We start from the raw sequence: 12,795 nt of genomic DNA, 5'->3' as shown, positions 1-12,795 counted from the left end.
AGCTGTACCCCCATTTCAGCTTGCATGTGGAATATCAGAGATGGGAGACATTTGCACATCAAATAGATGTGAAATCCTGTAGTACTGGGAGTAAGCTTTGGATCTGGAATCTGGAGAGGGATAAGTGTGACATAAGATGACCTGCAACCAAGCAGGTGGGTGGGAAATGCCTTCGATTAAGAGGACACGAGACAGCAGAGGCAGAGATTGGGATAAAAAAAAATCCTTATCCATGCAAGGTTACACAGTGTAAAACTCAAGTTGTGCAAGAGAAACATCAATCGTAATGCCAAGGGCATAAGTCTCGTTGGGTACAATCGCATGATGGCAGCTTAGATTTCATTTCTCTAAATCTGCATTCCACATCACCACTCTTAAAAAGATCCCCTGGCCGCAGGTCTCAATGCCTGATAGACAGTAGGTAGGTTATGATCCTCTCGCTTGCAGTAGGCAATATAAGCATGATCAATAAATATAACAGCAACTTGAGTTTGTTCCTGCAAACCATGCCGAAGCTTCAAAAGACTCAGTTTCACCACTCTTCTATGAAGTAAATAGAAAGGAGAAGGTCAACAAATTAACTCTCGAGCCAATAGAAAAGAGAAAGATCAGCTTTGTAAGCCTGTGCCTTACCCAAAGGGACTAGTTTTGGATGCATCAGGCAAAAACCACATCGGAACGCAACACATATTTGACGTTTTTTGTAACAACACGGGCTTCATGTAGCATGCATTTGCTTCCATGAATGTGGAGCAGAGCCATTCCCTCTTCTGGAGCAACCTGCAATGAAGAACAATCAGCATGGAACACAATAAAGAACATCACTCTTAAATTTCTGGACATTTATGACACTAAGAACAAGAAATCGCAAAGGAAATGTAAATGCCATTGTGGTAAGGAAATAGGAAAGGTTACTGTCTCCAGTCCATGGTTGATATATACCTCCTCTACGATTCCTCGATCATAAAAGACGGTCTCCCCTCCGACTAGAGATTGCATGGACGTGTCGTGGTTGCTGCCCTTGCCAGTGAGATATACTAATAAGGTGTACTGTGTTACGTGTCCTCCTCCAAGGTCAACACTCTCATCAATATGTCGACCAAACCGCTGGCCCACCTTATATCTGAAGAATGTAAAACAAGTTACACATTTTGCATAATAACTAATAGTTCTGCCATGATAAATGCATTATGTACATCCAGTAAAGAACCTTAACCATATCCTAATGCTCGTGGTTTCATATGTAAATTCTCCAATACGTCTACATTCATTGTATTTCACTATTAATTTGTTTTATCAACAATTTTCCTTCAAACAAAGACCCCCAAAGAGGCAAATCCTGGACCATCCAACTGAACGGCAATAGCAAACACTACAAATCACTCTCTATCCTGTGGAATAATTATGTTTGCAAGTCTAGTTGGAACAAAATGTGGGATTCCAGTCTACTTTCTCCAAACCTAATCCCATGCTTATCCTTCATCAAAAGCTTAACACCATCAATCACATTCTCATGAAGTGGATTCCGTTAAAAAGGGGAACTGACAGAACAACCTCCAGACGGACTCTTTCACTTATTTCGTACTCCTTTGGTGTCTATGGCTTAATACAAAAAGTCATATCTCACAACTGCCAGTCCAAACCTCTACTTTTAGTACACAAAGCACTGGCTCTTATGAATGACTTCATGACAGTCATTTTTCTGAGGGGTTTAGGGATACTAATCCTAACATTTATGACCCAAACTACGCTTACTATGACTGCGTTCTGGAATCTGATGGTTTCGCCTGGCTTCCATACAGCTATTGGAACTCATCTTCACGACAACCGGCAACACAGTCCTGTTGGTTGTGTCCACTGTAGTGCTTGCACTCCCATAATTGTGGAAGCACTCTCTCTTTTAGCAGCCCTCAAACATGCAGAGAGGGTAAGCTGGAGTAATTTATGGATCCGACTTGATGCACTGAACATTATCAATTTTGTAAACGGTACTGCTGAAATCACTTGGCATCTTTTAGCTATTTACCTGATGCTAGAGTTCTATTAGCCAAATTATCTGTTGTTCAAATTGACCACCTGCCTAGGAACGCTAATTCTGAAGCTTGTGACTTGGTAAATTTTGGTAGAAGTAATGGATTCTCCTTTTTTTTTGTTAAGCTGCAACAGTAAGCTTTTTGCCTAATCTCTCTTGCGACTTTTTTTTTTTTTTTGACATGAATGACATTTTTTCTTTCAAACAAAATGTGGCAGTCCAGACATCAAGGAACCCTTTACTAAGGTTACGGAAAGATCATTTTATTTCTTTTAATGTTGAATGAATGTAGAATCAAGAGCACAGAATAATGTAAAGATAGAAGAAACATAAAAAAAGATTCGGTCATAACCTGTAGAAACGAATGTTTGGATTCAAACCAATAGCAACTTTTCCCTGAAGTTTAATATCATCAAATATTCTTTTAAGGCCTGACTGCCATATGCTTTCAGCAAGTCCTTGATCAGTGACTGATATCCGATCATTATCCCTATAGGCTTCACCTTTGGCTGGACCCAGGCTTCCTTGGTGGATAAAGCCAATAGACTCCGCAGCTCGAACGAAGGCCTTTGATTCAGAACTAGTGAAGAAGTTTGGTATCTGAAAAGTATTTGCAAAAGGAGATTCAATTGATGATAGTGCTTTAAAGAACATCTCTTCATGTTACCAAAAACTTCTTAAGACAAACAACAAATGCCCACTCGAATGTAATTCAATAGTTAAATGGTTCAGTTCGGTGCATGATTAACCAATATGTATTAGATTGGCAATGTCCCATGTAATCAAAGTAGGTGAAGTGCTCCAAGTACACCTAGACAACATGATATTCTTCATGTAGAATACACTGGGTAAAGGATTCACAACAATCACTACACATATATGGCTTCTTTTGATATTCATTATTTCTCAAGACAATTAATAATACCCTCCACAATCCAAGAAACATGGCAAATAAATAAAAAAGAGTATCAAAACACAAATCAAGACAGCACAAAGGGGAAAAAAAAAGCAATTAAGAGCATGAGAAGATAAAGGAAGATTCATCGTGGGTGGTGAAGGGAAATCAAACCGTGAATAGGTTGGTGCCCTTAAGGCGGTTGATCTGGAGATCCCTCTTGGGCTTGACGGGCGGCCACCTCCCGCCGATCTCCTTGCCGACCGCCGTCTTCTTCTTCCTCTTCCTCGACTGTTGATCGTTCTCGCCGGGAGTCGCCATTTCCTTGCGTCCTCCCACCTCTCCAAATTGGAGGATCTAAATCCAATAAGGATCTAATTACAGATTACGCCCAATTCCACTTTCGGATGCTGCGCTTAATGTCTGCGGTTGCAACTATTTTTAGCCGATGTTCCCAGTATTATGCGTTATTACCTTTTTGGCCCCAAATCGAACGGCAGATGCAATCAGAGACTTTAGTCTCCGTGCACGGCACGAATCTTATAAACTTGCCTTTCTTTTTTCTCCGCAAGGATTTCTTCGATCACAATAAATAGAGGGGTGAAAGCGAAATTTGATCCTAATATCCTATTATTAATTATTATTTTTTTAACCACCGGTAAAAAAATTATTGGATAATCTTTTATAGGTGATATTAATTATTAATATCACTGGTAAAATTTTATCGGTGATATTGATTATTGGATAATCTTTTGATACATCAATCAATGTTTTGGATGTATAAATTCTTCGATCAATCATAAGAAGAATAATTATAATATCAAAAATATAGACATAAAATATAAATGGAAGTCCACATATAAAAAAAAACTTTAGCAGTACTAATTAGCATAGGATAAACTCTATAATAAAGGTAAGATAAAGCCATTACTCTATTTATAATAGTAATTCTGAAATCATAAGCAAATGGTAAGCAAAAACTGCTTTGACGCCAAAGATGTATGACGTTTCCCCTAAGAACTACAATGTATGCTTGCTGATTAAACTTTTATATGTGGACCTAATCTTGCAACAAAGTATTGCACAAATGATATACCAAATGTATCGATGCAGAGATAATATATTTATCCAATACAAAGTCATTGTAAAACATTGTTATAGGCAAGAGAAGAGTGAAACTCTATGCGTATTCTCACATACAACAAGTTCAATGTGAGCCATATGACATTGCCCAAATTGGTAGCTATATAAGTTTTATCTATGGAGTGCTTCAAGGTTGAGACCTTCATCTACGAGAAGGGTTGTGGAAGTTTTGTAATGGACGACCTTCTTCTTGTCACTGAGCTTGAACTCGAAGAAGCGCAGAAGCACCGCTGCAAATGTTTTCATTTGTCTATAGGCCACCTCCTTCCCCACGCAGATTCTCGGACCAGCCTTGAATGAAACAACACAAAGAGAACTCATGAACCAGCTCGATCACCAGAGAAAATTATCTGTCATTCTAACTGTTATGGCATATAAGGGCTTAAACACCGTGTAGAACATGCAGTATTGAGCTTTGAGTCTACTAAAATTTTCCTTCCTTCTCCTGAAGAAGTTAATGATCGATACACCAGCATATATGCTACTCTTGTCTTTTGAGAAGAATGGAAATTAAGCATAAGGTCCTGTAGTACTCATCTGTTTCCTCACCTGAAAGGCTGAGAACTTGTAGGGGCTTTGAGGCTGGAAGATGCCATCATCATCCAGCCACCTCTCTGGGCGAAAGATTTCTGCATCTTCACCCCACAGGAATTCCATTCTACCCATCGCATAAGGTTGATAGAACACAATGTCACCTTTTCTGACATTATAGCCACCAGGTAGAATGTCATCGGAAAAGCAAACCTTATTGTCCTGCATTGTGTATGATTCAGCAATCACCATTCATGCACGCTTAATTTGGAACAATACCATTTAGATATCAACATTATTTCGATCGACTTACTATTGGAGCTACAGGATACAATCTTAGTGTCTCTGAAAGGGCGGCATGAAGGTAGTGCATGTTGTTGAGGGACTCATCGTTTATATTTCTCGAAAATGCATCAACTTCGCTAGATTCAATCACTTCCATGACTTCCCGGTAAATCTTTTCTTGCACCGAGGGGTTCTTGCAGATCAAGTAGAAGAACCATGAAAGCGTACTTGCGGTGCTATCTTTTCCGGCAAGCACAAGGTTAAGCATTATGTCCCTCAAATACTTGAGGCTCATATTTTGTGGATCCATTTTGCTCTCCTCCAAAAATCTTGACAAAATGTCTTCATTCTTTGCCTGTTGTCATAACAGAGATTAACAAGGTGGATTCGTCCAAACGAAACAGAGAGATCGGAGTGTGCATAGAAGTATGTATTCACGTACTGAATCATTTGCTGTGCTTGAAATTTGCTGAATCCTGAGATGTATCAGTTTGTACACGAAGTCGTCCACCACTTTGATCTTTTTCTTGAGAGTTTCCTCAGAGCCAATGTTCAGAAATCTCATGATCTTCCAAAAGACATTGATGTACCGCAGCGTGATGATCTCACCTGAAGCATCAAATGCCTTGGCGAACTCGCTGCCGGCATGATCGGAACCACCCAAGCAATTCAACTCCACCCCAAACGCAGTCCTGAATATGGAGTCCATTGTGGATTTCATGAACAAGCCCTGTAGACGTTTACGGATCACAAGCAGTTCACTGCGGAGACGAACACAATTGACTTGGGTACTTACTTGAATCTCAAACTTCTCGTTGGAGTTGGCATAGGAAGCAATAATATGAGCAAGCTTGGCTGCGTTACTTCTGAAAACAGCACCACTGAAATCTTTGATGGCTTTGGTGGAGAACCCAAAGCTAGCAAGCTTGCGTTGGTGACGCCACTTATCACCATCCACTACAAAGATACCATCTCCAAACAAATCCTTCAAATTTGTGTAGTTATACCATCCCTGAACCAGAATTAGTAGATATTTACTAATACAGAGTTCTTATATCATGTTGCTATCTTAGTAAACGAGAAGGAAAAAGGTCTCGATGATTTGATTTCTGTGTTAAATTAGACACTAAGGATGGGAAAAAGGGTTCACGGAGGATGAAAGATACAAAGATCTTTGAAGAACTAAATTTTAATGAATTGATTTATGATTAAACACAGAAAAGAAGAACAGTTTCTTCAAAACATTGATTTGCGATTTACGATCGAAGCACCGCTAATTGTTTGTTGTCGACCGAGCTGCGTACCTTGCCGTAGTTCTCGAAGTTGCCCTTGAGGATGTGCTCGACGACAGTCGGATCAACGGTGAAGATGTGGTGGCAGAGGGGAGAGAGCAACCGGAAGGTCTTGTGCTTGCGAGAAAGCTGCGTGTGGTAGTCATGGAGCCTCCTAAAGTATAGAGCTTGATGGAAGACGGTGCCGGCCACCGGAGGGTATCTGCTGCTGCTGATTCGGAAGAGGACTGCGCAGGTGCAGGCAGCCAGCAACAAAAGGCCGGCCAGTACTGCAGCAGCAAGAGAGATAAAACCAAGGCAGAAATCCATGGTGAAGAAGCCGGCTACTACTGTGTCGGTTGGGAATTTAGCCTGCATATGATATCCGAGTGTGATAAGCGGAGCCACCAATAAAAATAAAAAAAAAATCACAAGTTTTTGTTTTTTCTCTTGCATAATATATATTTTTTATTGTCACATAATAATCTTTATTTTATAAAAAATAAATTAATCTCACCTTTATCTTACTATCCGATTGTGGCCACTTACGATTCGTCGCTCTTACCCTCGTCAAATAATAGACGAGAAAGAAATTACAATTGCTAATAATAGACGAGGGCACAATCGATAAATGTGGGTATGACAATAGTGGTCAATGAGGTGGAGTTGAAGGTCGAAACTTAGGAATAATTTTATTTTATTTAAAATTAAAAAAAAAAAAAAAGGTACGATGAGAATAAACTGAAAGGAGGATTCTCTACGAAAAACCAAATAAATATTTAAGATTTTTTTTTTAGACATTTGCCCAACATTTGCCCAAAAGTCATTGGTAAAGTCATTGGTCGAGATGTTACAGAAAGATTTAATGTGGGTGAATTGTGTAATAATGGTGTTAAAACCCATCATGTGACGGCTTAGTCACGCAGGAAGAAGAAAACTTTATGATTACTCGACGTGAGTTGGTTTATATGGATTCGTTGATCAGAAACTTTTTTATCACTGTTTAAGATGATCAAAACTCTAAACACTTATTTGATGCCCGAATCCCCCAAATAAAACAAAAGATATCAATGACTGGCTGAGAAAAAGTAGGGTCAGCTTTCATAATGTTTGCTTTAGTCCTCCAGCTTTTGTGATGCCATCACCTTCGTAAACGACCAGTAGACTCGGAGTCAAAGTCAGCTGCTTATAATTGTGCTTTAGGATCCACAAATTGGCCTTCTTGAAATATAAATGTTGGGGAAAGACCTTTCAACTTTAAAAAATAGTAAGATCAGAATGAATATATCAAAAAATCAGCACAAATTAAAGTGATTTAATGGAAGATCAAAATCTTTATCACAAATCACAAAATCCATGTCAACCCAAGAAAAATTAAGGGAAACCTTAGATACTGCTCGTCGATGTTAGATTTCCAAATACATCCCTACAGCAGATACATGGCTTAAATATACTTCTGGAGAAAGTATGCTACACGTATTCTATCTGTGGAGTACTTGGAGGTATAGGCCTTGATCGATGTGGAGAGTCGTCATGGTTCTGTATTCAACATCCTTCTTCTCGTCACCAAGCTTGAACTTGAAGAAGCGTAGGAGCACCGCTGCAAATATTTTCATCTGTCTATAGGCAAACTCTTTCCCCAAGCAAATTCTTGGACCAGCCTGCGATGAAACATAGCCATTTAGATTTGGATCAGCACGCATGCAAGCTGCTTTCTCGAGAAGGCCCAACCCTAATATCCTGATGTTTCCTCACCTGAAAGGCTGAGAACTTGTAGGGGCTCTCGGGCTGGAATACACCACCATCATCCAGCCACCTCTCCGGGCGAAATATCTCGGCATCCTTTCCCCACAGGTATTCCATTCTTCCCATCGCGTAAGGTTGGTAGAACACAATATCACCTTTCCTCACATTGTAGCCTCCAGGTAGAATGTCATCAGCAAAGCACACCTTGTTTTCCTGCATTTCATACATACTTAGTGTGCTTCAACAGTCAACGTTCTCTATCATTTTGACTTACCAGGGGAACTGCAGGATATAGTCTTAGTGTCTCAGAGAGGGCGGCATGAAGATAGTGCAAGTTGTTGAGTGACTCGTCATCTATGCTCTCCGCGAATGCATCAAAACCTGCATCTTCACTGGCTTCGATCACTTCCTTGATTTCCTGATAGATCTTCTCTTGCACCGGTGGGTTCTTGCAGATCGAGTAGAAGAACCACGACAGTGTGCCTGCCGTGGTGTCTTTTCCAGCAATCACGAAGTTAAGAATTATGTCCCTCAGATATTTTAAATCTATATTTTGTGGATCCTTTCTGCTCTCCTCCAAAAATCTCGACAAGATATCATCTTTCCCTTCCTGTAATTATGACAAAAAGAGTGATTAATCATCTCTCAGATCATCCACAAAAGGAAGGGTGTACTTGAAGGATTCACTCACTGAATCACTTCCTTCGTTTGACATTTCTTCCACCCTGATGCGTAGCAGTTTGTATATAAAATCGTCGACCAATTTGACTTTTGACTTGAGAGTCTTCTCACTGCCGATGTTGAGAAATCTCATGACCTTCCAAAAGGCGTTTACGTATCGCATCATGATGAACTCGTTCGAAACATCAAATGCCTTGGCAAATTCACTTCCGCGGTTATCAGAATCATCCAAGCAGTTCAACTCCATTCCGAATCCGATTTTGAATATGGAATCCATGGTGGATTTCATCAACAGGTCCTGTTGACGTTTGCAGATCACAAGCACTTACGTTGACTTGTTGATTAACGGGAGAAGCATACATGTGGATCCTCTGAGAACAAGAAGGGATCTGATACTTACTTGCATGTCAAACTTCTCATCGGAAGTGGCATAGGAAGAAAGGGCGTGAGCAAGCTTGACTGCGTTACGCTTAAAAATAGCACCACTAAATTCTCGCAAGACTTTTGTAGAGAAGCCAAAGCTGGCAAGTTTTCGTTGGTGGCGCCACTTGTCACCGTCTACTGCAAATATACCATCTCCGAACAAATCCTTCATGTTTCCGTAGTTATACCATCCCTGAATCGAATTAGGATAAACATGATTATTAATCTACCAAGTCTTATGCTGTCATTATCTTAATTAATAGAACTTATGAGATTGCCCTTTGGTAACCCCTTACTTCGTATAACCATTAAAAAACTAATAAAACAAATATCATCTTTTGGGTATATAACTTAATATCTTAAATCCTAAAAATATAAAAAACTGTTTTTCACTTCCTCCTATTCGATCTTCATATCATTGAATTTGATTATTCATGTTTTTCATGCACAGGATATCTTAGAAATATGAAAAGTTATTAAGATGAGATTGTAAATAATAAAACAGTTGCCAATAGAGATATCCTAAAATTTATAATAAAAATCTCAATAAGAAATTAAATTTTTATTAATTATTGAACTAAAATGGAATATAATTGCTTAAGTTTCCGATGAGAACTAGTCATTGAAGTCGGGAGATTACAATAATACCTTGCCGTAGTTATCAAAGTTGGTCTTGAGGATGTACTCGACGACGGCGGGATCGGTGGTGTAGATCTGGTGGCAGAGGGGTGAGAACAACCTGAAGATCTTGTGCTTGACAGAAAGCTGCGTGTGGTAGTCATGAAGCCTTCGGAAATTGAGGAATTGATGGAAGATGGTGCCGACCACCGGAGGGTATCTCTTCCTGTTGCTGTTGAGGGCTCTCCAGGTGCGGGTCGCCAGCAACAAAAGGCCTACTACTGCAGCAGCGAGAGAGACGAAACTAGAGAAGAAATCCATGGGGGCTTCAAGTGAAGATGTTGCTTGTAGAGAATGCAACGATAAATAAGGATTGAAGTGTCTTGTGCGGGACAGGTGTTTGACGGACAGTCGGACACAACAAAGCAATAGGTGTACAAGAAAAAGGAGGATTCGTGTGGCTCTTTCCTGTTGCTTTGGAAATCCCCCCGCCGCACTGTCGTTTTCTTAGTCCACTATATTGTTCTTTTGCGGTGTGTTTCACGGAGGGGGAATCAGTCAACCGAGTCGAGCTAATTTTGTCATTGCAAACTTCATGAGAAACATGTGAGCTTCAATGTTTCAGCTAAAAATTCCGACGAACGAACCAATGTCGTCCATAAGAAGACAAACATAGAAACTGCCGTGTTGTCTTTTCTTTTACTGTATGCCCATAGATATTCTGATGCTGTAGTGTTTGTCGTAGTGCTTACACGATCCTAAGCCATGAGATTTGGATATTCGAATTAGGGAAGCATATAGAAGAGCCTCAACGAGCAGAATATTTATGGGCATACAGAAGTCCTTCCCTCGGCTTTACTTGGCGAAAGGTTGTTCCAGCAGCTGATGTTGCTGCCTTGAGCGTCCCTTCCGAGATTCCTTTCAAGATCCTTGTACCAGATGAGGAAACTGTAGAAAGAAGACAAGAGGCAGTTCTACGTCACGTACAAATTCGTGCATCCATCGAGTAGGCTTAAATATACCTTGTCGCTGATGTAGGTTCCCCCGAAGCGAGCCACGACGCGGTTGAAGGGGTGGGAGGGGAGGATGGGGGGCTCGCACGTCCTGTCCTCGTCGACGTACTCGACGATGACCATGGACTCGGAGATGGGCTTGCCCGGGTGGATGAGGCCTGTGATCTTATGCGCAGAAATTTATTATAAAAATAATTTATTTTATTTATTGAAATAATATGTATTTATATAAATTTTAAAATAATATAATTAATTTTATTCATTAGAGTAATATGTTTAATCCTTAAATCATAGATTAATTAATGATTATATCATATAAAGAATATAAAGTTATCATTTCATATTTGTCTTTGTTATTATCTTCTATCATGTTCTTGTAAGATTGAGCTCCCGTAATGGATGTCAATCTTGGACTGATGTAATTGAAATATCCTACGAGCAAAAAGCTTTGTAAGGGAATCTACTAGTTGGTCAAAAGTGTCAACGTAAGAAATACGTAGTTGATGTCTGATAACTTGATTTTTGACAAAGTAAAAATTGATAGCAATGCATTTCATGCGTGAATCGAATATCAGGTTAGCGCTTAAGTAAGTGGCACTAATATTATCATAGTATATTATAGGAATGGATTTAGAGGTGATACCGAGTTCATGTAGCTCATTGGTGACTCGCGAAGATGATGATGGCTCGGTATTCAACTTCAGTGATGGATATTTCAATTATGTTTCATTTCTTAAAACTCTAGCTAATCATATTTGCTCCAATGAAGTTAATGTAAGCTAACGTAAATGTTTTATCATCAGTGTTATCTATTAGCATCGACAAAAGTATAAAGATGAAGTTATAAGTATTTACAAAAAAAAAAGTATATGATTGAGAGTCTCTTTAAGATACCATAAGACACATTTTAGTATAGACCAATGCATAATCGATGGTCGATGTATGAATTATGATAATTTATTAATTATAAATAAAATATCTAGATGTATAAAAGATAAATACTACAAGAAACCAAGCAATTATTGTTATTGTATGGGATCCGTAGTAGAACTGTCATTATATAATTTGAGTGGTGGAAAGTGAGGTGGCGATTTCTTTGACAATTCGCATGTTCATCTTTAATAAAAGATTTCAAATATACTTCTTTTAAGATATAAAAGTTTAAAAGATATATGCATTGCTTCCACTCCAAAAAAAAATAACTTAAAATTCTTAGGTCCTTAATAGAGAAAAGATCTATTAATTACTTAAGGAATTATTTGATTTTCATGAAACTAGTATCTATGATAATAATGTCATCGATATATATTAGTAGATATATAGTACATCCTTTTTATTGTCTTAGGAATAAAGAGGTGTCAAATGTAAAATTGACAAAATCGATTAACATAAAAAAATAAATCAAGTTAAGTATAGTAGGCTGTTAAAGCTTCGTAAAGTCCATAAATAGTTTTTCATAGTTTATAAATATAGGTTGGATATTGAGAATGGATAAAGTGTTAATATCTAGTTAGCGTATACGCTAGCATTGAGTAATAGCCAAATTCAGAATAAGTCAAATTATCATTAATTTAGTAATTGGATTGAAGATCCCTTTGAAATAGATCGTTGGTAAAGCCTTTGACTACTAGATATGCTTTATATTTAGCAATAAATCCATCTGGGTTATGATTAATTTGAAATATTCATTAACACCCGATGATATTTTATATGTGATGATATGTCATTATAGAATAGGATATCACATTCCTCACACATGATTTTATGTTAGTGTAGAGATTTTTAGGCTTGAGTAATGATTAAGTTTAGTAGGCTCGAGTGGAGAACTAGTGGCAGCATAGAGATCAAGGATTTGATGTAGTTTAAAAATATTATATTTGGAGCATGTTGCCATGTAATGTCTAAGCTCGATAATATTATTGGGTTGTGTTGAAAGTATAAAAATTGATGAAGAGTTAGTGACACGTAGTTGATCAGGCTCATGCACTTCTGTGTCACTTAGCCTAGGAGAGGACAAAGACATCATTTATGATGATGAGGGTGTTGCTTCATTGGGCATTGCAAAATAAGTTGGTTGAAAAGTAGATAAAGAATTTTCAAAGGGGGTGAGGTGCCGTTGAACAGGAGTAATAAAGAAATATAGGTCTAGAGAACTAT

The 12,795-nt window shown here is 38.6% G+C and overlaps 3 protein-coding genes across 6 annotated transcripts; all 3 read right to left on the bottom strand.

Moving 5' to 3' along the window:
• Positions 1-207: 207 nt before the first annotated feature.
• On the bottom strand, positions 208-3,347 carry LOC135612295 (uncharacterized). 4 transcript variants are annotated; one of them, XM_065108433.1, is made up of 5 exons: positions 3,102-3,347; positions 2,385-2,632; positions 943-1,123; positions 634-780; positions 208-540 (listed from the first exon to the last, which is right to left on the bottom strand). In XM_065108433.1, exons 1-4 carry the CDS (start codon positions 3,246-3,248, stop codon positions 658-660), a joined length of 699 nt encoding a protein of 232 aa, XP_064964505.1. In that variant the 5' UTR covers positions 3,249-3,347; the 3' UTR covers positions 208-540; positions 634-657. The 4 variants fall into 4 exon arrangements, with proteins under 4 accessions (XP_064964505.1, XP_064964504.1, XP_064964502.1 ...); XM_065108432.1 differs by having other exon boundaries at positions 208-515; XM_065108430.1 differs by having other exon boundaries at positions 208-497.
• Positions 3,348-4,020: 673 nt separating this feature from the next.
• Positions 4,021-6,527, bottom strand: LOC103984801 (cytochrome P450 704C1). The gene is made up of 6 exons (XM_065108429.1): positions 6,191-6,527; positions 5,683-5,898; positions 5,329-5,616; positions 4,915-5,241; positions 4,620-4,823; positions 4,021-4,361 (listed from the first exon to the last, which is right to left on the bottom strand). The coding sequence occupies exons 1-6, from the start codon at positions 6,485-6,487 to the stop codon at positions 4,182-4,184; spliced, it is 1,512 nt and encodes a 503-aa protein (XP_064964501.1). The 5' UTR covers positions 6,488-6,527; the 3' UTR covers positions 4,021-4,181.
• A 915-nt stretch (positions 6,528-7,442) lies between these two features.
• Positions 7,443-9,986, bottom strand: LOC103984643 (cytochrome P450 704C1-like). Its single transcript, XM_065108428.1, has 6 exons — positions 9,656-9,986; positions 8,985-9,200; positions 8,595-8,882; positions 8,178-8,513; positions 7,913-8,116; positions 7,443-7,818 (listed from the first exon to the last, which is right to left on the bottom strand). Exons 1-6 carry the CDS (start codon positions 9,944-9,946, stop codon positions 7,639-7,641), a joined length of 1,515 nt encoding a protein of 504 aa, XP_064964500.1. The 5' UTR covers positions 9,947-9,986; the 3' UTR covers positions 7,443-7,638.
• Positions 9,987-12,795: the final 2,809 nt, after the last annotated feature.

The sequence above is a fragment of the Musa acuminata genome, chromosome BXJ2-5 (genome assembly GCF_036884655.1).
Source record: "Musa acuminata AAA Group cultivar baxijiao chromosome BXJ2-5, Cavendish_Baxijiao_AAA, whole genome shotgun sequence".
Classification (NCBI taxonomy): domain Eukaryota; kingdom Viridiplantae; phylum Streptophyta; class Magnoliopsida; order Zingiberales; family Musaceae; genus Musa; species Musa acuminata.
Note: the sequence above shows the minus strand (reverse complement) of the source record. Positions and strands in the feature narration are given on the sequence as shown.